Consider the following 25,968-nt stretch of genomic DNA (forward strand, 5'->3'; position numbering starts at 1 on the left):
TAAATAAAATTGTCTGTAATTTCCTCCTCCTCACTTTAAAATCTCACAATGCCACAAAACCATTTAAAGAAACTTTAAAATAATAGATACTTTACAGACAGATATATATTGATCATTTGTATCTTTTTTTGTACTGCATTTGTTTCAGGCCACAGCTGGAAACCTTCTTGATATGTAAAGAGGATGATACAGATTTCTTTCATTCTAAAATAGTTTCACCTTTTTCAGCCAGCAATCAGACTAAGATAAGAATTCAAAACATGCATCTTACTTTAAAACTAGCCTCACTAAATCAGTACTTTCATCACATAACGATTTAATGTGCCTCTAGAAGGTATAGAAGCTCATTGAAGCCATTACGAAAATGAGGAGAAACACAGTTTTTATGAGTGTAATAAAAATACAATGATCTAGACCATAAACTAATCATCGAGCACTCTGCTTGTGCCACCCAAGTGTAACATTATAAAAGCCCACTCATTTAGAGAGGAATCCTTACAGTTTGGCAACCCTGTTCATTGGTTCAAAGACAGAGCATTTCATTAGAGAGGGGCTGTCTGCATCTCTGAAGATTTCATTAAGCATAAATCCAAATGAAAGTTAATTTAAACAAACAATTTCAAAGTTACTCTGGGGTGTAATATTTCTTTTAGGTCATTGTGTGAAAAGTAGAAGTCAAATCTACTAAATCAAGAAGGCAATACAGTCTAGTGCCTTCCTTCCTGTTACAAGCAACTGTCCCTGCATCTCCTGTGCTTACCATTGAGATGGGATTTTCACTAAGGCTCATCACCTGTGACTGGAGGACTCCAGCATTTTCATTGTTTCCTTGCTAATTTAACTATTAGAATATCAGGCTGGTATCTATTACCATGTATTTCCAAGTAACTTGGAAGCAGGATGAGTCAAAGGCAGTTCACAGAGTTTTACATTGTCATCTCTTTACCTCCCCATCTTTGAGCAATTGATGGGGTTTTCAGAAGCAGCATCCACCAGCACTTCACACTTGGCTGTGCTCAGTGTCCAGGCACACCCATAAGCTACAAAGTGGCCCCAAAAATGTGTCTTGGTAAAGAAAGAACAGGTAGTCCAGACCTGGTCTGCACAATCCCAGCACAGCCTCTGAAGAAGTGCCAAAGGGACATTTGAGCTGGCCTTGGAAAATGGAGGAAGAAGTTCAACTGCAAATATGCACTAATTCACATATTTCTGAACTTTGTATGCTTGCACAATGTGATAGAAGAATAAAGAGAACTTCAGGTCCTCAGGACAGAGGTTTTCTTTTTATGTAGAGCCCAGTAAAATTAAGGCCTAGACTTCAAGTTTCTACAAAAACAAAATATATTTTTATATATGCAACACATAATATACACATGTATATATTTGCAATATATAAAACTAATTTTATTTTATTTTTTAAAATCACTTAGCACAGGCAGGCTCATGTTTGTAATTCATGATAATACTTTCAGCAGAAGAAGAAATGGTGAATGGAGTCCAGTGAATCGGAGCAATAAAGCCTGAGTTCTGTACAGGAGCTCACTGCAGAGCCTGCAGGGCATTCTTTGCTGAAAAGGGAGGACACTGCATGACTTTGTGTGGCATGTCCACCTTCAGCCTGTAGGCCTAGAGAGTAACATGTTAATGATCTTTCATGAGGTTCTGCTGTATGCATCATTCTCAGAACACTTCTTGGACAAGAATAACACCATCCTGTTCCATTTGCTGCAAATTAAAGGCTGAATGCTGCAACCCAAAATGAGCCGAGCATTGTGATCCTCAGAATTCCCTGTTGATGAAATCCACCAAGTGTAGAGACCTCATGCTGTGGTTATCCAGCATTGCCAGCCCCATATAAAGGGCTTCCACATTGGGATGAATTATATTTAGTAGAATTACTTGAAAAGGAGCACAGAATTGGTTTTTTTCATGTAATGAGAAAAACAAAGGCACAAATAGCAGAACCGGTGTTACAACAATGCCATAAATATGATAAAACATCAGTTTTTGATAGCTTATACTTTAAAATGTCCTTGTTTACTAGCTTGTAAACATAATGGTTAATATAAGCCCCCTTTTTTTCCAGACACTTTATCACTTTGAAGCTTCTTTTTATAATAAATTATTCTCCCCAAACTCCTCTTCCAGCTATTTCTGTTATTTTGGTGATGGGGAAATGACAAGATAGGAGCTCTGCCCAGACAGTCTTCATTTAATGGAGACTAGTGGAGAAGTTTCTAAAATGCAATGATTTAAAAGTAGAAAATAGATGGGAAAATCAGTCAAATCCAGTCAGTTCACTAAATATAACCTGCAAATCACACCAGCTGCTCTCTGGGAGTGACCTCCAGAAAACTACAGAATTTACCTTTCCAGTCTTTTTGGCTCCCCATACAATTGGTATAACTGTTAAATGCAAAGACTTGGAAAAGCAGATGAACCAGCTAAGACAATCTAAACAATTTCTGAGGACAACAAAAACTCAATATGAATAAACAGGACTCCTAAAAAAACAACAAAGCAAGGTACTAACCCTTGCTGCATCAGATAATATTCATCCCATTAGATATTGTAAAAATAATTAACTCAACTGATGTCTTTTAAGCTTAAAAAAAAAAAAAAAAGAGGATCTTTTAACTGAAGGAAAAATTTGAGTTGAATTTAGATTTTTGTTACCAACTACAGCTTTACAATGCATGCCAATCAGAAAGTCATACAAACATTTTTGTGAAATATTTCGTTTGTGAATGACATAACTTTAATATGAAATGGGTCAAATCTGGCAAGGTGAGAATGGCCATCTGCAAAATCATAACTATGCCTGCCAGTTAAGCAAATCTGTAAGTTGGATGATTAACGGTCAACAATCTGTATTTCATTAAAAAAGTATCTAACAGAAGCTGGAAAAATGTCTTCAGACAGGACGATATATAAGTAGACAGTTGTACTGTGTCCCCTGCTGTTTTAGCAACACTTGTTTGGAAGTCATAGGAAAAGGCAAATTCAAGATGTCGGTATGTGTTGCAATAATTTCTCTTTCTGCTTTCTCATAGAGACATAAACTTCTCTTATTCTTCTCAGTAGACTCCTAACGAGCCTTATTATTAAATAATTTAAATATGACCTCTGTTTAGAGTTGCACTGCTGACAAAACCACATTAAGGAGCAAAAGTCCACCAAAATAATCAGAAATTAGTTTTTCCTTTAGTATTGAAAATGTGGAAACTAAACAATAGAAGGATACAAATTTTAAGGGACCATTTCTAAGTACCTTCTCTACCCAGAGCCATAATTAGAGGGAGCGTGGTAAAAGCAGACTCCTTCACTGAACGCTTATGGAATTTCTAATGCTATATTTATTTCTCATGGCTTGACAAGTTACTTGAGCTCTAGGGGCTACTGTTCTGTGCCTATGTCTCCCTTGCTGTTTTTCCTTTATTAAATTAAAATATGCATATTTTACACATCGAATTGCTTTCTGTTGGTTTTCATCTGCTCTTCTTTCTGAAGGTGAGAACTGATTAGACATGCAGGAAGTCCCATTCCAGGCAAAGAAAATAAAACTTGGGAATCACAACTGCTTGAAAGCACAGAACAAAATGCAGAAGAATAATTTAGTCTGTAAATTAATTTCAGCACTCAAAAACGTGCTGAACTGGGAGCACAGAAAACAGCATTTAGAGCAGACAAAGGTTTGGTACAGTTGTTCCTACTCAGCCCATGGGCTTGGAACACTGATTTTGCTGGAAGACTCATTCAACTATGGGGACATGGTCTCCTGCTACTGGGATTTGCCCTTGGAGACTACTGATTACTAATCCTTTTTACAGAGGACACAGTCAACTGACAGTATTCTGTATTTCTTTTGCTGAATTCAAAAACTGGAAGAGAGAAGCAAATATTGGTGATTAGGCATGCAAAGATTTATCATGTCCTCTAGACTGTGATTCAGGAATCAATTCTTAATATTCCATTGTGATCTGGGAGGAAACCAACAGTCAGTTTTTCTGACTGATGCTGATAACTTACTCCTGAACAGGGGTAGAGAAAAGTAAAAATAGTTTTAGATTAAGAAATGCAGGACTGGGGCAACAAAAAGCAAATGGCAGTTGAACTGCCTGGCTCATATTAGGGCTATGGACTTCACTCTTGGGACCCCTTCTGCACTTACATTTAACAGTCTGGCAAAAGTAAAAAATAATCAAGGGAACAGAGATGAGGTTTCCCCAGTCACTACAGCCACAATAGTGCAAATCTCCACTCCAGTGAGGTCTCTCTCTGTTTGTCAGCAAGAGACAGGCAGCATTAACAAGAACGCCAAAGAGGATTTCCAGTTTCAAGACTATTCATGTACTGACAAGTAGTGGAGGTAAGGAGGACAAGATGGGGTGAGGAAAATCATGGGTCTGACTCAGAATGTGGAGGATGATGAAGCTTTTCCTTGCTTCCTAGAGGAGCACCCCAACCACAAAGGGGCAGCACCTGAAGTCTGCCTTCCACCTCCTGTCTGACTTGGTGCTGCTCATGAGTGGTGTCAGCTCTGTCATTCTTGCCAGACTGAGGCATTGGGGGATCTATTTAGCCTGAGCTACAAGATGTGTTTAGGCAAAACCCATGGGGTTTTCTGGTCTAAACTACGAGTGTGTCCACTACAAATGTGGACTGTATTTAACTTACTCTCATGACTTTTAGGTCACCAGGAGACTTAGGTGTACTGTACCTTACCCAGCATTTGCAAAATGAGGAAAATCATATTTCTCTACCCCTTCTGCAGAACTTCTGTAATGTTCAGATAATGATTAATTATGTTCTTTATGGAGGGAGGACATCACAGGAGCACAACAAATGCTTACAGAAGTATATATATATATCACATATTATTTCATTTTCCAAGGCAAATACAGCATGGCAGGAAGTGCTTGTTCCCTCTCCCTATTTCACTTAATGTGGTAAAATAAAAAAACATGAAAATGTACTTCCCTCCAAAAAGAAGGAGGGGAAAGAAGGGAAAACCTGGGCAGATTTGTGAAAGAAAGACATGATATGGGATATTTTTCAGAGGGAAAATTTATGGCCTCCTACAGAAATTCCCATTTGGAGATGATGAACCTTAGCAGACATGCAATTTATAAAACCAGAATAATTAAGAACAATTTTTCAGTGAAAGGACAGTTGGTTCTAAGTATCCTGACTCTTAGAAATAGTTTCTAGCATATTTTCATCCCTTGCTTCTTAGAATACTTTGCAAGTTAAGACATGTACTTCATGTCAAATATTTTGTGGAATTATAACCCAGCACATATTGAAAATAATAAAATTTTATGCCTCCAGAATTATTCACAACATGGAACTCCTGCTGCGAAAACTTGTTATAGATCAGAAATGTTCCACATCCTCTTTCTTTTGAATTATGTTCAAAGAGATGTTGAATTTTAATAGCACTATGTGAAAGAGCTGAGTGAAATCTCACTGAAGCTGCTGGACAAAATCATCACCTTTCATTCAAGATAAATGTAAGAAACAAGCAAACTCTTTCATGAAGCCTGATAACTGAAATTACAGAAGTTATCATCAAAAACAAGAGAAACATGAAGCATATGGACCCACGAGTTTCTCTAGAAACTGATATGCTTAATGCAGAGAGAGAGCATTAATCAAGGCAAGATGATTAATCCTGATAAGCAGCATAAATGTGTAAAAGGAATAAAGAAACCACCAGCACAGCTCAACAAACTAGCATTGTGATCCTGGTAGAAGAAAAGCTGAAAGAGAGGTTGGGGGTAAAACACTGGGTGAATGAGGTTTGGAAAATAGAAGTTATTGACTGTTATTTGATTCTGTCTTTGTTCAAGGAAATAAAACTCTGTTCTTTCTTTGTAAATAAAATGGAACTCTATCAAAGCAAAACCCTGTCCTGAGGATGAATTTTCTTTCCAGCTGAGAAGAAAACAACTCGCAGACCTGACAAATTGTTTAACCACTCAGGTAAAAATGGATTAATACCATGTGAGGACAGTCTTCCAGTTTTTGAGAAAGGGAATTGTGAGGTGGAATTCCCACTGAACAAGAATAGAATCAATGAAGGATGTATTTCTCAGAAATAGTAATTGGTAAAAGATGAAAACAAGACCAGATAAAATTAAAAGAAGACTTAAATCAGCTGGAGGCTTTTCAAAATTAATTAAAGTAGTGACTGGAAAATTTCCAGAGTGGTCCAAGAGATGACAAGCGGGTAGAGATGAAATCTCTGCTTGAGCCGCAAACACAGAGCATCCAGACAGATTAAGAAGCCCCGTGGCAAAACAGATCAATGAGATGACTGACAACACAACTCCTGCAGGCTAGAAAGTTTTCAAAGAAATAGGTAAGCCAGGAAAGTTGGAAACTAACTTGGCACTTGCTGACTTAGAGAAGCTATGCCAAGAATCTAAGGAGCCGGGGAAGTAAACCAGAGGGACACAGATAACTGTGGAGGTTTTTTGCCATTAGAACAGTCAGTATAAGACTATTGCCTTTCTATCATTATTTTTCTTACAACACATACAAATTCAAACACCATTTGAAAATAACCAATATCCAGGCATTTGGACCATCTCCAGCTCAAACACTGTGCCTTTGAAAGAAAAACGTCTCTCAAGCTGATCTCTCAGGTCAGCTTGGAAACCCAAACGAATAGAAAGTTTTACAGAAAATTTTGAGACTGATGGCCAACTCTAGTGGCTCAAGTTAAATGGTACTGAAGAACGATACCTGCTCTTCTCCACCGTACCAAAAAGACTTATCTTCCAAGAAGTGGTCACGAGTGAGATCAGTGGAGCTGGCGCCTCTCAATCCCATAGTGGTACTAGGCTTGGATCACACAGAATTCACAGAATCACCAGGTTGGAAGAGACCTTAAAGATCATCAAGTCCAACCCAGCCCTAACACCTCAACTAAACCATAGCATTGAATGCCACATCCAGGCTTTTTATAAACACATCCAGGGATGGCGACTCCACCACATCTCTGGGCAAACCATTCCAGTAATTTATCATCCTCTCTGTAAAAAACTTTTTCCTAATATCCAACGTATATTTCTCTTGGTGCAGCTTAAGACTTTGCCTGTACTAAGAATGCTAAACTACATGAGCCTGGACCAAGCACCATCAATGTTGTATGAAAAAGCTCTGCCTAGTTGGAGAAAGCAAAGGCACTGAGCAAACCATGATCTTTGCTTGGATCTGGGCAACTTGAATACAGTAAATGGGAATTTGTTTGCTAAGTGTCTAACAGCATTTGCACTAAAATACTGGGCACTGGATCAACATAACAGGTTTTAGAGGGGCCTGCCAGTAAAACTAGAAAAAAAGATTGTCCAAAACTAAATTATCTGTTTGGTAAAACCTACAAAGTATTGTGACATTCCATAAATCCATTCATAGCAGGCCAGACTGCTTCCTACTGTGGAGGTAGTCACTGACTGGTGGGAGAATATAACAAAAGCTTAAGAGAAAGCTGGTTTAGAAACTATATCTGGAATAAGAGCATGAAATGCAGACAATCAGCAGAGATCAGAAGCAGTTTGGATTTCATTGTGGATATCAGATGTCTTGTGAATGCCAAGAAAGTTGCCTTACATTTGCAAGTAAAACAAATGCTCTGTAGACAAGAGTTTTCTAGAAGTCAGCTTGAAAAGCCTTCAGGAGTGGAAACAATTACAACATGTTCTTGCTGGGGCAACCTTTCAGCCAAGACACAACACAGTGGCTGATGCTCACTGTGCACTCTGACTGTTGGGAATCTCAGCCAAATCTCTGCAAAAATAGGAAGCAATACATCCAGTAAATATTGCCATGGAAGGTGATGTCAAGCTCCAAGAATTTCTGATGGACTTGCTAAAGCATGACATTGTGCATTTAGACAAGGAATAGTAGAACAGCCCCAGATCTCTCTGGAGTCAGTCGCTCTTCTCACTATCAGTCAGAAAACTGCTTCACTGAGCACAAAAAGGGAAAAACAGCAATGCAACTCTGCAACAGCTGGCATTAAGTGGAGGAGGGAGAGGGAGGAGAACCACTGAGAAGATGTACCAAGGATGAATAATTGAATCATTAAACAATCCCTGGTGGCAGCATCATGGAAGCACCATAAACTACAGAAAACTGTACTCAAGTAAATCTCAACTGATTGTGCCCTGACAGCAGTTAAGATTATTTTCCATAGCAAGTTTAGATTTCCTATGCTTTACATTAAAATAGGCACAATTAGGTGAAAACAGAAATTAACTTTTCTTCTGCAACTGCGCATAAACTGCAAAACCTTCAATCCATGGCTTTTGACTTGTACACTGGATCGTCTTCATTTCTGTGGTTGTGGATGCAGTGTTTGGCAAGGAGCTCCTCTCTCTTGGCCTGTTTATTATATCTGGTTGATACCCTGGGCTGTGTAAAAGGTTTGGGACAAGAACTGGCACATTGAATTGTGATCAGCAGGAAGTTTAAGAAAAGTGGGTCATGGACCAAACCAGGACACTGGCACAGGTAGACTGTTATGTTGAAGTGACAGACATCATCAAAACAAACGTCAAAAACCACCTTTTCTATGAAACCTAACAGAAGAAATAGTAAAAGAGCATCACACCAGAAATGCACACAAGCACACTCAAACCAAGGCTGAACCATGGCTCCCTAACATCTTTTGAGGAGATGTTTACAGCAAATCTGGTGGGGAGCTGGAGTGAACTTTCACTGATGGAACACTGGAAGAGAAATAGCAAAAAGAGCAGAAGGAAAGTGAAGACTCTTCCACACAACATAGCATGAGGAAAGAAAGTAAAGAAAGAGATTTTTGAAGTATGAAGTAGAATGAAGAAGATTGCACCACAGAACAAAGAAACAAAGTTGTAGTCTCTGTGACCATGCAAATGGGGTGCCTAACTTCGAACTGATGTGGGAGAAGAACAAAAGATATCCTTCATACTATGCTTCAATGCTTGAATTAATTCTGATTTCTGCAAGGCTTACTCAAAGTGGGCTTCTTAAATGCCATATTTAAAAATGAGAACATATATTCTTCAATGTGTAAAGGGGAATTTTCAGGTCAAAGTACACACAATGTAGATGTACAAATATGAAAAAAACAAATAATTAAAAACCTGTGCCATAAAAATCATAAAATGTAATTAAAGAATAGCTAACATACTATTTGATTTTGCATATGTAACTAAACAAATACATTTTCAAGTATTATGTCTGCTAGAATGAACCCATGTGTCAAGCAAAAAATATCAGTCTTCTCAATTCTAGCTAATTACCAAACAATAAGGACAAAAATCACAAGATCCTTGAAAATTTAAGCCAGACCAAAAGCTCACCTGACTTCAAGAAGAAAGCATTTGCTCTGCCCTTCTAGAAAACAGTCCCAAAATATCTTGGTCTGAGCACTTGAATATTCACGCACCCAAAATTCAATAACTTTTTTGACAATGTCCTGATTACTCATCAGAAAAATCGTGACATGAAAAGAGTCTTCAATAGGGATCAGTTAATAATTTCTAAGGATAGGTCAAGTGATGCAGATGAAGAGCTGATTTCAACAGATGCAAGCTCCTAAAATACAATGACACTTCTGAAATTGTCACACAGACAGTCTCTTATCTTCAGAACAAAAACTTCTAAATTCATAATGCAAAACAAAAAATAAAAGCATATGTTCATGTTGATAATAAGCCCCAGCTGGCCTCCTCCCCAGACAGCTTCTGTAAACTTTCAGACACAGTTCTGTACTTCCAAAGGAATATCTAACACTCGTATCCATCACACCATCACACACATCTACCCTGGCAATATGTGTTGGTCCAAACCTGAGAGCTGCACCAGCACTGAAACACCTGCATGTAAAGTAAAATCCTAACTGTGCCTCAAGAACTACTTCATTTAGCCCCAATGCTGCAAAGAATTCTGCCCCTACTTAAATTTATGCAGCTGGGTCCTAACTGCCTGTGGCAGGGGAAATGCATAAGGATTGAAGCATATTGGAGAACTGGGACATGTGTGGAATAGATTTCAATGGAAAATTCATGGTGCTTGGTGTTAGGTCCTTTCTGATCTCAAAAATGACAACGAATTCTGGCTACACTCTTCAGAACTTCTGAAAATCACTGAATCCCTGGCAGTAATTTAGTTACTGAGACCAGGCACTAAAATAGGAATACTTTGCCCAGAGGTTCTCAGGATAATTCTCAGATAAACTATTCCTTAGCAGGGCTTGTATTACATATAGATGTCTTGAATATCCATGTACTAGATTTTAAAAAGGCATGTGAATTGAGGTTATTCCACCTACAGTGACTCAAGCACAACATACTTTTACACAAATTACATTTCAAGAAGCACAGGAAAACTTGTGACATAAATTCAGTTTTCAAAAAGATCTTTAACTTACCTGCCAGAAGTCAGCAACAGTAGCAGGGAGAGGGCCCTGGGTGGCAATATATGCAGGGTTTCGGGGGTCATGGTCCATCTGGAATAAGGAAGAAGAACACACACTGGGTTTATTTTAAGGAAATCCCTTGGAGTTTTAGAGACAGAAAGTATTTGAGGGCAGAACAAGGGACTTCCTGAAGGACTGCCATGTCCTTCCACCCTTTATTGGCAAGCAAAGTGTTTTATTTCTATTTGTAAGCTCAGAGAATTTTCCCCTAAAAGACTGATGACACCAGAGGTGATGAGCAATGTCCCATGTCCTCAACATGCAGAGAAAGATCATTTATGGTGGCTGACAAAGGCATTTATTTGAGATCAGTACTTGTGGTTTCATAGCAACCTAGGAGCCTTTTGAAACATTTTTCTACACTGAATGTTAAGAATGCTCCACACATCTAAATATGTCCTCCATTTCCACCATGCCAGTCAAGGGCACATGTAACTAAAAACCAGCAAAAATGGGGAACAAATTCAGTTTCTGGCTTTTTCTGGTTAGCTGATTTATCTAAATGCATGGATTTGTCCTCAATGGAGGAAGTTCTGCTTAAAGACCTTAATTATTACGTTTAATTCAAGGAGCAGAAAATTCACTGAGCAGAAAAAATAAAGAATCTAAGAAACAAAGCCATCAGGAGTAAATAGGATTAGTGTGTTACAATGAATGTTTTCGAACTGATGGGTGGTTTTCTTGGTTCTAAATCTTAGGACCCATTCTGCTGAAAAAGAAGATCTGCTGATAGGATTAAAAAACAAACAAACTCATTCTAACCCTGAACTCGGCAGGAAAAAACTTTGAACATAAGAAAAGAGACCCATTTCAGCTCTGAGATGTGTGGGTGTGCCTCGGTGACACTGAAGTCGGTGAGAGTTAACTTATACCCATGTAGCTGAAGGCAGAATTTGTCTCAATACACAGCTCTGTCCTATAAGTAAAGATCTGAATAAGAATGAATGTGAGTCACATTAACAGGCATCTCCTGAATATATTCATAGCCTATCAAAATCTTCAGTGATGGTACATGTCAGTGTAAAAAAGGCACCTCATAATTATGTGCAACATAAAAGAGGGAAGAACCATAAAAGAACAGATGTAAGTTATTCTAACAGAACAACAATATGATGAATGTTGCAAAAAGGAAGAGAACACTTTTATGTTTCTAATTTTCTGATGTATAATTAAGCTGGACTTAATATTAAAATTCTCCATGACAACACAACACAGGTAAAAGTCACTGAATCAATTTAGACTAAAAGCTTACTTCTGATTCACCACCCATAGTTACACAAAAAACTTGACCAGGATGTCTATAAGAGCATCATTTTATTCCAAGTTTCATTGGGATGCTTCTCTTATCAGACAGTAAATCTTCCCAACAAGCAATTGCTCACAAGAAGTTTCAACCTTGCTTTCTTTGCCTTTTGAAAAAAGCAATTCTGATAGCAGGACATTTACTGTTGTGGGTATTTTGAGACCAAGAAAAACTAGCTTTCTTCAAAAATCAGTATTAACAAAAAAGCCCTCAGGAAACATTTCAAAAGGAGCAACTTTTTTTTGGTTTTGTTTTGCTTTGTTTTGTAAGAATTAAGACACTGAACTGAACACAGCTGAAAACAACAGCAAATGTGATCAAGCAAAGTCAAGCTTAAAAGCAGAGGTTTTTTTTATTCTCCATTACAGTTGAAATGATTTCTTGTGGTTTTTTTTTTTGTTTTGTTTTGTTTTGGTTTTTTTTTTTTTGGAATCCCAAAGATCTACAAGATTTAAATTTGTGGTGAAATGATTTCCTATGCTGGAACTAAAAATCTTAACTTAGAAAAACTGACCTACACCAAGGAGGATGTGCTACTCTCAGTGGAAATTTTTGTGGGCTGTATCCACTCAAAAATGATGTAATTTCTCCACAGGCTAGAGCTTTGCTTGAAATGTAACCAACAGTAAATACACCAAACTTTAGAAAAAAATATAATTCATTTCGAATTCTTCTAAATGATTTTTTTTTCAAATGTAGACATGCCAGAAAACAAAGGCAGAAGAAATCAAGGATGATGCAAATAGTGCTGTCATGGAGGAAATACATCTCAACATTCAGCTGATAAATCAGGAATAGGCCAATCTTGGCATTTCAGCATTAATCAACCTCTGTCACAAAGGTGCTGTTGGAACGTGGCAAACATTACAATAAGCACAGAGTGGTGAAGTATATCAGCAGTTTAACAATAATTCAAAAGACAATTACAATTATTACATTCCAAGCACATTGTGTTGCACAAAAAACAATTATGAGCAGAAACTCTTCTTGCTTGGAGCAAATAGAAAATGGCAGAAAATGCTATCACACTATTAATGATCTTTAACTGAACGAAAATAAGAGCAAAGTTTAAACTAATTAAATGAAATTCCTGGTTTCATCAATTTTGTATTACATGCACTGTTTAAAAGACCATGTATTTCAAGAAAAGCATGAAAAATCCCTAGTCTGGTCACATTCAATTTAATATGAGTAGGTGATGGCAAGGGACAGTTCTTGAATGTTTTTGCTTTGTTCTTTTCTATTCTCTCAAGGTCAGCAAGACCACCAAGGGCATCTTAATCTATCAAAGTTAACAGAAGTTTGAATAAAGAAATAAAGTCAGTAATGGGTTTTAAACTAACTAATCAAGGATCCAGTAAAAGACTTTTTTTTTAATGTCAGTACTCATTATCTTCTTTCAAGGATCCCTCAGATTTCTCACTTCATGAAAATAAAATAGAAAATGTATTCTCCAGAGGAGAATGGAGAACTCCAGACTCCATACAATCAAGTATTAAAACAAAAATTGATTGTTTGCTAACATTTTACATCAGAACAACCTTCAGAAATCACCCTAATAGTAACTGTTCAAAAAGAACATGATTTTTCCCTCTATTTCCCCATCAAAGCACCAAGTTCACAAGGCTTACATCAGAATGGGATCGAACAGCCATTGTTGGAAAGAAAAACCTACAATTATTGCAGCTGTTCTGCTATGGTGGAATTCTCATTTTCTGCTGCAGTACAGCAAAGACAAGTCTGGTGATAATGTTTCAATCTATTTTTTCATGATTTTATATTAGGGGTCAAGTATTTCTATAATGGGCCATGCAATTGATTGTACTGATTTCCATCACTACTAGTACCAAAAGCAAAAGAAAAGAAAAATGAGGAGCAGTGAGATTTCTTCTTGGAAAAGAAAAACTAGAGAAAACTTTAGTGGCACAACTTTTGTTTTCCTAAAGGGTTTTGTAGTATAAACTGACTTATAGTACCCTAAAGTAGGAAAATATATGAAGAACATTATCACAACTGGTTGCATCTTGTTAACATCAGACAAGGATTCCACCTTTGCTTTACTGCAGAATAAAAGCTGTTTTTTCCCTCAAGAGTTCTATTATCCAGCTGTCTTATTCTAGGACTTTGCAAGAATTCCCCAAAGAATGCTGAGTTTTGTTGAGTTTGTGATAGAGATTGTGCTGCTGCATGATTTCACTGATAATGCTGATGAAATACAGAAAAATCAATACATTGTGGAAGTAAATCCTTGAGAGTGGTACATGTAGATTCTTGTTAAGCAGTCTTGTAAAAATGCAAACTGAAGTAAAAGTGCCAATAGGCATCAATGGCCATTTTGAAATTTCATGTAAATGATAATACTGATGAATTCTTTCCCTTTACCTTCCCTTTCAGCTTGTCAGATCTTTGATTTCCACAGAGAAGGATGCTGGGTGAGATGTGGTCTCAGTCACATCATATTTACCATATTTACCTTCACTTAAAACCTCTGAGTCCATCTGATATATTCCTAAATCATGAGATCAGAATGAAATCCAGTGTAGACCAAATATAACAGAAAGGAAGTTGAAATCTGATTATCGCCTTAAAAATTTGTATGGATTCAAGCTTCTGTGTGGTTTCCAGACTTGATGTGTTTACAACATCAAGAAAATCTACTTCCATACATATATTTATTACACAAAATATAGGCAGTCTTTAAAGAAGAAGTGTATTTGTTTTTGCAAAAGAAAGCATATCCAGCAAATGCAGATGAACTTTGTAATCATTCACCTCAGCATTAAAATTAAAAAGGTAGACTAGTCCTCATCTTCATGTTTGAATTAAAATTTAAAACAATTTTTTAATTCCTTCCTTTTAAGCCCCTAATGGAATGAAAGAAGCAAATCTGGTTGCCTATGCCATTATGAATTTCAGAGTCTATTCTTGCTGATGAAATTTGTATGCTGTATTTGAACAAACTGTCATGCTAATGACATTCCTCAGTCTGGTGTCTTCAATAATAAGCAAACTGAGTTTTTAAATGTAGTTGATGGGATTTTTTCCCTCTCAGACACCCTATGAGGAAAAACAGAATTTCCCATTTACTTTCATGACCTCTGATTTAAAAGCAAAGATTGCACATTATTTACTACTGGATGATTTTCCTGAAATTTAATGAGGACTAAGTACAAATATGACAGAAGTAATTATCACAGTTTTATTCTGCACAGTCAGGGTCTCCTTGTGCTGTAATTGCAAGCCTTTCATTCAGCTGCCGATACCAGAGTTATTATCATAGTACTTTATGTTATTTCAGAGAGGAGGGAAACAGATTTCTACCTCACTTTTACCCTGCAAATTTATCCCAAGGACTCATTTTGCCTGGCCTCATGCTACAGCTAAATAAAAGACATATGGGAAGAATTTGGACTAAATCTTTCCTGATTCTCTTCACCCAGCTGCAGTGGGGCCACCAATATAACCCCAGTTTTCACATCCTACTGTGAAGTATTGAGGTATTGAGGGGGGGCAGCATTTTTTCAAAGGAAGAAACATGTGGGCAGGTGGCCAGCTCATTGTCTAGCACGGGGATTTTTTTACGGTGTGCTGCTGCACTCATTTAGACTTCAGTGAAGGTTGAGTGAGCCCCAGCTGGAGACTGGACCACTGACCCAGAAGCTGGAGATACCCAGCAACATGTATGGGACTGGCAGCCTCCCTCTCTGAAGCTCAAAGAGAATTACTTTATTTTCCACTCTTCCTGCACCAGACAGCTCCCACACACAGGGAGGAAAAAGCCTCTTGCAGTCAGTTCATCCTGTACTGATCCTGTGCTATCAATGCCCATCTCACAACACTGCTCACTCCTCACCCAGGCTCTGCAAGGAGCAAATGCACCAGGAGCATCACTGTATTGACAGGATAATTAGTGAGGTTATGGAAGTTGAAAGAGTCTGAAGGAAAGAAATGGTAGGATTTTTGCAAGAGTGAGTGAAAGCAGTTGTGCTGATACTCCACATCCACTGTGTGCTCTCATGGACACTCACTAAATGTGTGCCTGCTACCAGGAAAGATCTCGAGTAAACAGCAGCAGAAATAGCACAAATGTCCAACTTAGGCTTCACTAGCTGTATAAACACAGTAAATATTGCAGAATCAAGTGCCCAATTCAATATTGCAGTGGGCATTTAAAGGGGAGAGAACAGCGACTGAATATCTCTGCCACTTCTATATTCAACCTCATTATACAAAAACTACACCAGATTAACAAATATGTTAACACTAATCTGAAGATATTTAATTTGGCTCAAAATTCAGCAGTTTGCAGGGAATCCTTCCAGACTATGGGCTTGCAAAGCAGGGATTTCCTCCTATCAGCCCCCCATTGTATCACCTCCAGGAAACACATTTTGACCTATTGCTTTCAAAACAGCAAAATGACTACTGGTTTAGTGGGATGAACTCATGTAACTAACTGGAGCATCTCTTTCCTTGGAATAGCAGGTCTACACAAATATCAGCTGTGGCACTCTCTCCTCACACTAGGGTCTCTATCCTACCAGAAAGAAGAGGAACTTGAAATTTTTTCTTGGCAGTTTTTCTTGGCTATGCAAGTTACTGGGCACTAATCCCAATCTAATGAAACACTTGTGAACCCACTTATTTCTGGGCATAGAAGTATTTCTGTAAGAGATACAAAGACAGCCATAAGAATTTTTGGTTCATCAGTGTGACTTGTTGTATTGAACAGAACTCTTGAGTCTGGGAAAACGACAAAAAAATAAATATGGTTCTAACCCTGGAGAAGGACCCTTATTAAGAGCTGGATGGAAAGGCAAGATTACAACCCTTTGTAAAAACACAAGAGGTAAAGCTGTGGGAGCAGGGACCCTGTGGTTGCATGAGCCTTGGGAATCTTGATAAAGCAAACCTCTTCCCAGTTTTGTCAGGGGGATATCCTAGTCTTGTTTCTTCATTTACAACATTACTTAATCTAATGCTTTACTCTTCAGTGGTATTAAAGAAACAGTTACACTATAATCCAAAACTACAATTGCAACAGACACACACACACAAGAATTTACCCCCCTCTCCAGCTGAAATCGTGTACTAAAATAGCTAAACTGTGTCTACACAGACTTTTGGGCAGGTTGCAGAAGCCCATTTTTTCAGTAAAAACCCAGCAGTTGTACTGGCGTCAACACTGAACCTGCCTTAGCACCGTCTACAGATGCTGTAATTCCACTTTGCTACCACGTTGCTGCCATGTGAGTTACAACCAAGCTCCTACAAGAATACAATATCTCACTTCCAGTTATCACCTCCCACTCCCGTCCTTCCCACAAAACCTCTCAGTTTCTACTATCAGATGAAGGCTTGACCAAACATAACTCACCAGCTGGGTCCTGAAGACACAGGCAGAGCACTGAGGCCCTGGAGCTGGGCAGGATGGATATTCCTTGGAACACGACCTACTGTGATCCCCAGATCCTGCTGCCCAACAGAGCTTGGTCTAGTCAGAGACACACCTAAAACCAGCCTAAAATCTCCAATCTGTGCCTATCTACCCTTGTCCTCTGAAATGGAACTGGCAATCCCTCAACATGCAGGTGCTTTGGTTTCCCCTCTAACCTAAGCCAAAGACAAAAATATCCCAAAGGTGTTTTTTGGCTTCTGTGTGTTTTTGACTCTTTGAATAAAGTGCTTTTATGTGTTGAAGGAAATGAAGCTTTGAACTCTGCTGAAACAAAGATCAGGGAACACTTTTTATGTAGCTGTTGGGTTTTTTTCATAAAAGAAAAAAGTATTGTCAACAACATTGGAAGGATGCAGCCTGTAATTTCATGCTGTTGCAAATTGTCAGCTGCCTTGCCCACACAAAGTCATTTAACTGGGGGAGTGATACTTCCCAGGAAAATGAGCCAGTAATGGCAAATACAGCCCACTGCAGTGAGATCTTATTCTCCATCCTAAGCTCTTTCTCACAGTTGCCCTATAATAACTTTTTGGTGGCTAATTAATGTGAATAAGAACTGTGAGAAAAAGTGACTGCCACACCAGCAGTCCCACAAGGTCAAGGACACAGTGCCTTTTTCCCCCTTCACTTGGAGATCCTGACACTTCCTTGAGATGCTATGACAGGGCAATGCCACTGGAATGACTGTACCTGTTCCGTGTCTGCAAATAGAGACCTTTTCTCCCTATCACCTTTCATGGACAAGAAAAGGATTCGCATTCAGCTCACACAGTCATGGGAAATGGCAGCTGGGCAACACTGGAGTATCTGGGCCCAACAACTGGACTGACCTACTTTGCAGTTGGAATGAATGTACAGGGGCTAGGGGATCCTCTTCTTGCTTTCCAAACAGAAAGAGCATGGAAGAACAAGGAGAGCTACAGAAACACCAGACTGTGCTTCCCTAGGTCAACAGAATAAGAAAGTAAGAGGAAATGTCACTTCCTAATGCAGAAGAAGCTCAGAAGTCTGTGAACTCAGCCCTCCATGCCTACAGAAACCATTCCTCCTACTGTAGCTGGCAGGACAATGCAAAAAAGAACAAGCTATTTTTTCCTCTCAGGAGAAGGAAAAGCTCTAGTAAAATAAAGCATTGAATTTTATAATCTGTAAATTAATAAAATCTAATATCAAGTACAGAAAACTGACAGTATTACAAGGTGGAATGAGGGTTATCTAGTGACTTTTTCTTAGTAAATAAACATCAAGTGTATTGCATGCATATACATTTCTCTTCAATTTAAAGGACAGGCTGAAGCACCAGCAATGTGAGGTGCTCACAACCTGAGATTAACAGTGAGGTCCCTGGAGTGACCCTATTTTGACAACAAGGAATGACAAGGATCAACTATTTGGAATACTTCTCATAGGTTACGATACTTACAATGGGACTGGCGTTGATGTAGTCTGAATTGTCGTGGCTACTTTCACCCTTCAGACATATCCTGGAATGGTCATCTGCAAAGAACAAAACAAGAGAAGAAAGTTTATATTCCAGTATTCCACCCATTTTATGTTAGACAATTCAGAGTCACATTAATGTGCTTTCCAAGACAGGAAGATAGCAGAAAGGATATTTCCTTCTGACTCCCAGCTTAGCCATCGGGTTGATACAGCCACAGTACCACAGCCTGACTCAGGCATGAAACAATGGGATATTCCAGAAGCTCAGTATCATAAAACCTGTCTTCATGAGATGCTCTCTGATGTGCTACAACTTCTCATAAGAAAAAAAGAGAATCTCTTCTGTTCAGGAAGTTTAAGATTTAAACTAGGCAAACCACTAAAATCACTAAGACCCCCCAGTATTATAACAAACATTCCTGTGCCTGCCAGGTCATGGAAGAGGGAAGCTGATGGGACTTTGTCCACCTGGCTTCTCTAAAATATGAGCAGCAGGGACATGGAAGTACAGCTGAGAGCTGGACAGTAAATTAATCTGTCCTGGTCAAAGACCAGTGCTGTGTGGTGTTCCACTAGTGATGTGGGGAGACAATCTGACTTGGAGATGACCATGGAAGAGACAAAATGCCAACAATTTGACTTAAAGTACAACTGGAGCACACAGAAACATCTTACACCAGTAAAGAAAACAGCAGTTCTGGACATAGGAGACTCACTCCTGTTGTTTGCCCATGTTCACAATTACTTTATCACTTTTTAACTTGTAATTTTACTGGTGCTAGCTCAATTATATTTAAAGCTGGTATGTCCCAAACTCTAGTCTTTTTTTAAAAATTATTTCTACATCAGAACACATATAATGGATGGGTTTTATTTGTCTGTACTCAGGCAGAGACAATGCAGATATCTGCATCTCTTCCCATCATCCAGACTCGCTTTCTGTTATGAGAAAAGAAATGTTTCTATGTGATGAATCATTTCATCCTGATTTAGCTGTCACAAACAGGCCAAATTGTGTTCAAGAAATGCCATTTCTTTCTACTGACTAAAGAAAGAAAGCCCAGACCCAGCTCAGATAATTTTAGAGATGTCTAAGTCTACATATGAATCCCAAACAACTTGTACCTGATATATAAGCAGCACAATTTATACTCCTCAGGAAACCTACCCTGCACAGTATATGGTAGAAAGAGGTTGTGGAGTTGCCCCTTCTGTAACCCTCTACAGCTGAACACAGACAGTGATGTTTTGAGAGGACTGAGGATCTTTCCACTGATTTTTCAAATAGACAAAGTGAGAGCACATTGTCTGGTGGCCTGAGACACCACTCAACAGCAGGATTCCAAGTTGGCTGTTAAGTACCAATCATTATTTTAATAATGAGGAATAATAAATGAATTATCAAACATTTTAAGGACCATACAGGAAGGTAGAGACAGAGAGTTTGGGCTCTGCTTAGGCTTATTTAACAGCAATGCCATGGCAGTTCAGTAGATGAGCAAGACAAAGGGATGTTTGTAAGAGTGTTGTTTATAGTCACTCAATCTCACCCAACAGTGTCAGCAATCTTCTCCTGGAATAAGATTAGTGATGAACAAGTCACGTCAAATAACTGAAGAGATATTCTTTACTATTCACATAAACTTACTTTCCCTGCTAAGGTTTGAGGATGAAGAAGAGAAGAAAGGGAACAAGCTCATGAACATTATTCATTCCACCCCACTTTGGCACCACTGCACAGAAAAATCCAAAACATCAATATGAACTTTTGACACCTGAGATCTTGGGCTACCTGATATTTTTTATAGGAGGCTTTGCAACGAGCAATGTCACAGAGTGCTTGAACAATTGCAGCTCTGAAACCTTCTGGCTTTGCAGGAGGAACACAGGTTACATGCAGTAAATGTGGTCTCACATACCTTAAGCTAAGCAAGCACTCAGGATAAGCCCTGTTCATTGAATAGAAAAAGTGTTTGAACTAATCACCAAAGGAAACGTGTGAAATGTTTTCAGAGGGATGAAGGAGAGAGAGCAGACAGTGATTCATCAGTACTTAGCAAACAGATGTCAGGGTGACTCTCCAATAAGAGTCAGGTGTGAGATCAGTAACTTATAGATTTTTTTTTTTTAAACACAGAGTTTTATCCAGACCCTCTGATTTAGTGAGCTATGTCATTATCTTGCAGTCTTGGAGGGTTTATTAGAGGGCAAACCACGTTAAGGCTTAGTGAAAAGGTGCTGAGACTTTGTACTTGCTCTTAGAAAAAGGAAGTGTACAAAAAAGGTTGGACATGTTTTTCTGCATATATCAGGAGTTTGCACCCATGTGTGCTTCAGTTGCAGCATCAAACATTCATATTGACAATGAACAGATTGTGCTTGTCTATGCCTGTTATCACCTCAAAGCTTCTAGGAACTGGCATAATAGCTCTTCTGAAATAGGCAGGGGAAGAAGAAAAGAAAAAAGAAACCAAAAGAATACCATGGACACCAGATTGTTATGTTAACAATGTGCAACTATGGGGAAAATGCTGAATGTATGGCATTTTGTTTTTGGCAAACTGCATATTGATTAGGTGAGAAGAAGGAAATGCCGGAAATACAAGGAAGGAAGGTATGTCAGAAAAGGAAGACACACAAGATTAATCTAAATAATGAGAAGGAAAGATGAATGAAGAAATAGGAGAGGAGAGGGGTGGTAATAAGGAAGTGAGAGAAAAGATAAACAAATGCTGTTACTAGCTACTGCAATCTGGCCAAGCTACAGCATCATTTTAAGTATCTACAATAGCTGCTGCTGAATGCTGAGCTGCTTTGTATTTGCTATTGCTCCAGCCAAGCTACAGCTGAAAGAAAAACAAAATGTACAGAAGGATACATGTGGCAGAGGGAGGCTTCCTAAATAAAAAGGTTAATATTAACCTGTAGCTTCAGAGAAACACAGCACAATGTTGGATTTTATATACGTGTAAAATATAAATGATAAAATATAGAGGATAGAGCATCAAGGACATGATATAAGGAGACACACATGAATTTGCAGTATATAAATCTCAATTAATAAACTGTAAAAGCTACGTTTTGGTGGCTACACATATTCATGTGAATTGCTTAATGGAGCTTGATTTAGGGTGTTAAACTAGAACATGGACTGTTTGAGAAACTGTAGAGTAGGTGAGACATTGCACAAGGAGAACAGACAGGGCACAAGACCCCAAGACTTTTACCCTATTAGACCAGCATCTGAAGCTCACACAGGATAAACAGTGGCATCTCAAGGCTATTAATTTCACTATGAACCAAATACCAGCTGTGGCCATTGCCCATCTCTCCTGATGTCCCTGCACTGACTGGCTCCTCACTGGCTCTATCAGGGGCTTTGACACCTGGTTCACATGGAGACACTTAAATTCAGGCATCCTGATCTACAGTCTTTTAGACTCATGCCCAGAAAATTGTTTTCAATGTCTCAGTGTAGGTTTCCACTGATATTTGGGAGTTCTAGGACACTTGGCTAGCAGACAGGAGGGTCACAAGTCTCCCACAGAGCTGGTGTTACACCTACCAGTTCTGCCTGGGTACCTTGAGTACTTCGGGCATCTCAAACAACACTGAATTCCTGTGCTTAAATGACTTAGTCAAGCATAAAATGTCATTACTATCTGAATTATTATCTGAATAATTATTATTAATTATTATTGACCATTATTAAAGTAGTATGACCTCTCAGTCTTTTACTTCTCTCACAGTGGCCCTGCAATTTAATGAAGATTATTTTTGTTGCTAGATGGAGATTGAAAGCTTGTAAAAATAAGACTTACATTCTCCCTCTGCCTTTTGGTTCCTTTTAATCAGATACTTCTGAAGAAACAGAACCAACAAACATAAGGTTGAAAAAGAAAGAAATATGGGCAAATTTGGGTTGTCTGAATCCTGACATCACAGGATAAGGCAAATCTTACAGCAATCAACCCGGCACATCCTTCCTGGAACATGATTTTCTTCCTTCTAGATTTAGACTGATTTTTGATTTTATTTTTTTTATACAAAGCACTACACAAGACTCCACTCAATTAAGAAAGTGAAGAACTACTGAGAAAAGAAAGCTGTGCAGCCTGAAGACTACAAAGAACCATAATCCGCTGATTATCATTATTTTGCTTGTAGATGATCTACAGAAAATGGAACTTTGCTCTGAACTGCTCGAGTTCCTTCATTTCAGAGCACTCTTTGCACATGCATTCATAGCATGGATAAGGCACACAAACCTCTGCTCAGGTGTTCCCATCTCTGGTGCACAACCCCAGGCTGTGCCCTTAAGGCAAACAAGGCTCAGATCTGGGTGCATGTTCTGCCCCTAAATGCTTTGCTCTCCTTTAGAAGAAAGGCAAAGCACAGAGATAACCAGGTTGCTTAAATATGTACCACATCCCATGGATCTGGTGGACAGCTTTTGATAGATGTTCACAGCAAAAAGTTGTTTTCCAAATGTTTAAAATACCTGTATATATTAATGGTGTACATAAATAAAAACATACAGTATTGACTCTGTTGAGATGGGTTCACTTTTCAGTGATGCAAAAAGAGAAAAAAAAATTGAAAAGCTTTTTTGGATCTGCTCATGTATTCATAAACAAAATAGGCATCACTAAATTGTAGCACTAAATATAAACACTGTGTGTCCTAAATTATAGCAATCTGCTTCTTGATTGGATAAAAGGATACAGTTTGTTAATCTAGAAGGTCCAGGTAACTAGAATTGTTAGCATTTTTAAACTAGTAATTAGTTAAGTGCAGTGTCAAGGTGTTCTGCTATCAAGTATTTTAGAAGTTTGCATAGAAAATAGAAAAGTTAGGCACAAGAATAAACTATGATAAAATAGTGATAATAACTAGATCAGTTATATAATCACTAAAATAATATTGTATTGGTTCAGAAAGAAAAACACAAAGCAAATACAACATATTAAAGCTTATTTGAAGCCTTTCTAAGAGGAAATCTTCTATGTGAATTGGCAATCTTGTTCTACCTTGTCAAGGTGATTATGAATATGAAAGGGGTGAGGAAACACTAACAAGGCATTACTTACTCTGTGAGAATACACTGAATATAACATAACAGCTCTGCAGAATATCAAAAGCATATCAGGTTTGCTTCTTCATACATTATGAAGCAAATCTATGGCTTTTTTTGCTATAGTTTTAATGTCTAAACACAGTTTTAAAAAATGGGCAAACTGGGCCCTCTCATCTCAGTCTAATCTTAGAGTCTAAAATAACCAACACCTTATCAAAATTTAATATTGTTTAAACTCTATGCCATACTTTCCACTCATCAACAAAGCAGTAAGTAGTTTAAACATATATAATATGACAGCTGTTTACCAGTGCACAGTAACCTCAGAAAGAAAAGGCAGGTAATTTTGTGCAATTCAGTCAAAAAGGAAAATTCCCAGTGCACTAATATTTGTAATAGAAGTTTCCACATTGAGGAAACAAAGCACATTTATCATTTTACCCTTTTAAATGTACTAAAACACTTATAGTTAAAACTTCAGATAAATTGCAGTCACCCTGTCCATGTCCAAATACCTTCACCAAATCACTTCAATGGCATAACAAAGTGTCATTAAAGAAGCAATGGCAGAGAAACAAAGCCTGGTCAGGGCTGGCTGATACATCCAGGAGGTACAATATGATGAAAAGAGACAGACTAGCTGTCACCATCCCTGAGAGTATTTAAAAGACTTGTACATGTGGTATTCAGAGATGTGGTTTGGTGGTGACCTGGCAGTGCTGGGTTTATGACTCAGTGATAATCTCAGATGTCTTTCCCAACCCAAATGATTCTATGACACCTAAGTTAAAAACCTCTGCTCTTTAGCACTGTCACAGCCATGATACGTCTGAATTTGGAGGTAGAAAAGTCTAGTCTGAAGGTTTCTATCTTACAGCTCACTGAATCATGAAGACAGAGTTTCTACATCAGTCAAATAACCAGCACCAATTTCTGGCAACATCCATAGCTCCCATGCTGCCTCTGTGGCAGCAACCAAAACCAGTCTAGCTTAATTTATAAGCAGGAACTTGAAATAGCTTAAGACGGTCTGACTGTAAGTCCATATTGATGGAACACTCTAAGCAGGAAGATTAACTTGGATCAATACATATTTTCATGGAAAATTTTCACTGCCTATCATGTCAGTTAAGTGCTGTTTTTTTTCAGGATGTAAAAGAGCACAGGAGGCTTGCACTGCACCACTTCAACTTTCATGGTGACTTCTTCAGAACTTCTTCACAAGCCTGATCCCAAGCCACATGAAAGTCAGCAAACTGCTGCTGCTGCCCCAAAAGGCTTTTGACCAGCACCATATTTACTCAGGAGAATTAATACTGCTAAGTTGCTGTAAGCCTCTCCTGAGTGGAAAAGTATTGCAGAAAGAGCCACTACATAAACAAAAGAGACAAACCCCACTGAAGCAAATATGCAGGGACTGATGGGCTCAGTTAAATTACCATATCCTTCCAAAGAATCTTCACTCTAAATCTGGCTATGACATTTACTTAACGTGTTACCTGTCATTTCTCCATTCCTAAAGGAGGCATACTACTTACTCAAGACTCTTTTAGGGAAAATTAATGTTTTCAGGGCACCTTAAAAATTAAACCAGCTATGTATGTTTGCCAAGCTATCCAGCTGGATTGTGGGCACGCTGATTGAGAGCATTTTGGTTGCTGTGGACTGTGCATATATTCTCAGTTTCATTTTTGTTTCATTGGTTGCCTAATGAAATATGTGTCCATACATTACCAAAGTAATCTATGAGATATATATATTATATATATATATGTATGTTTGCATAGCAAAAATATGTTATTTTTATTTCAAGCTCAAAAGGCGGCTGCTTACAGGAAAGAGCAGATTCTGGGAATATAAACATCAGTTCCTTTTTTATAATTATTTTTATTTTTGTGTGTTTAGAGAAGCCTTGCAGAGAGAAGCCAGTTAGCAAGTTTATCCACTGAAGCCTAAAGGGGCTCCTTCAGTACAGCTGAGTATTTGATAAACAGATTATCTGGCTCTGCCTACAGACTGCTGGTGTTACTGCTGGATGGACAAGAGACCAACTTGTCTTGGTCAGAAGGAGAAGAGACTTCTACTGAATAGCTACAGATGCCATTCTTGTACAGACAGTATATTCCAGCACTGACAATCACTCTGGCTATGGAATTTGGTGAGACATCACAGCTGCAGCAGCAGTGTTATGTGGCACAGTTGTGTATTTTTGTAAC

At 38.3% G+C, this 25,968-nt stretch overlaps 1 protein-coding gene across 1 annotated transcript in view; it reads right to left on the bottom strand.

Moving 5' to 3' along the window:
* The window catches only part of PTPRN2 (protein tyrosine phosphatase receptor type N2), a 634,871-nt gene that overhangs the window by 36,185 nt on the left and 572,718 nt on the right, over positions 1 to 25,968 (bottom strand). The window contains 2 exon segments of the mRNA XM_074552744.1: positions 10,424 to 10,501; positions 18,656 to 18,729. Of these exon segments, the coding sequence (XP_074408845.1) occupies positions 10,424 to 10,501; positions 18,656 to 18,729 (152 nt within the window).

This window comes from Zonotrichia albicollis, chromosome 1 (genome assembly GCF_047830755.1).
Source record: "Zonotrichia albicollis isolate bZonAlb1 chromosome 1, bZonAlb1.hap1, whole genome shotgun sequence".
NCBI classification, from domain to species: domain Eukaryota; kingdom Metazoa; phylum Chordata; class Aves; order Passeriformes; family Passerellidae; genus Zonotrichia; species Zonotrichia albicollis.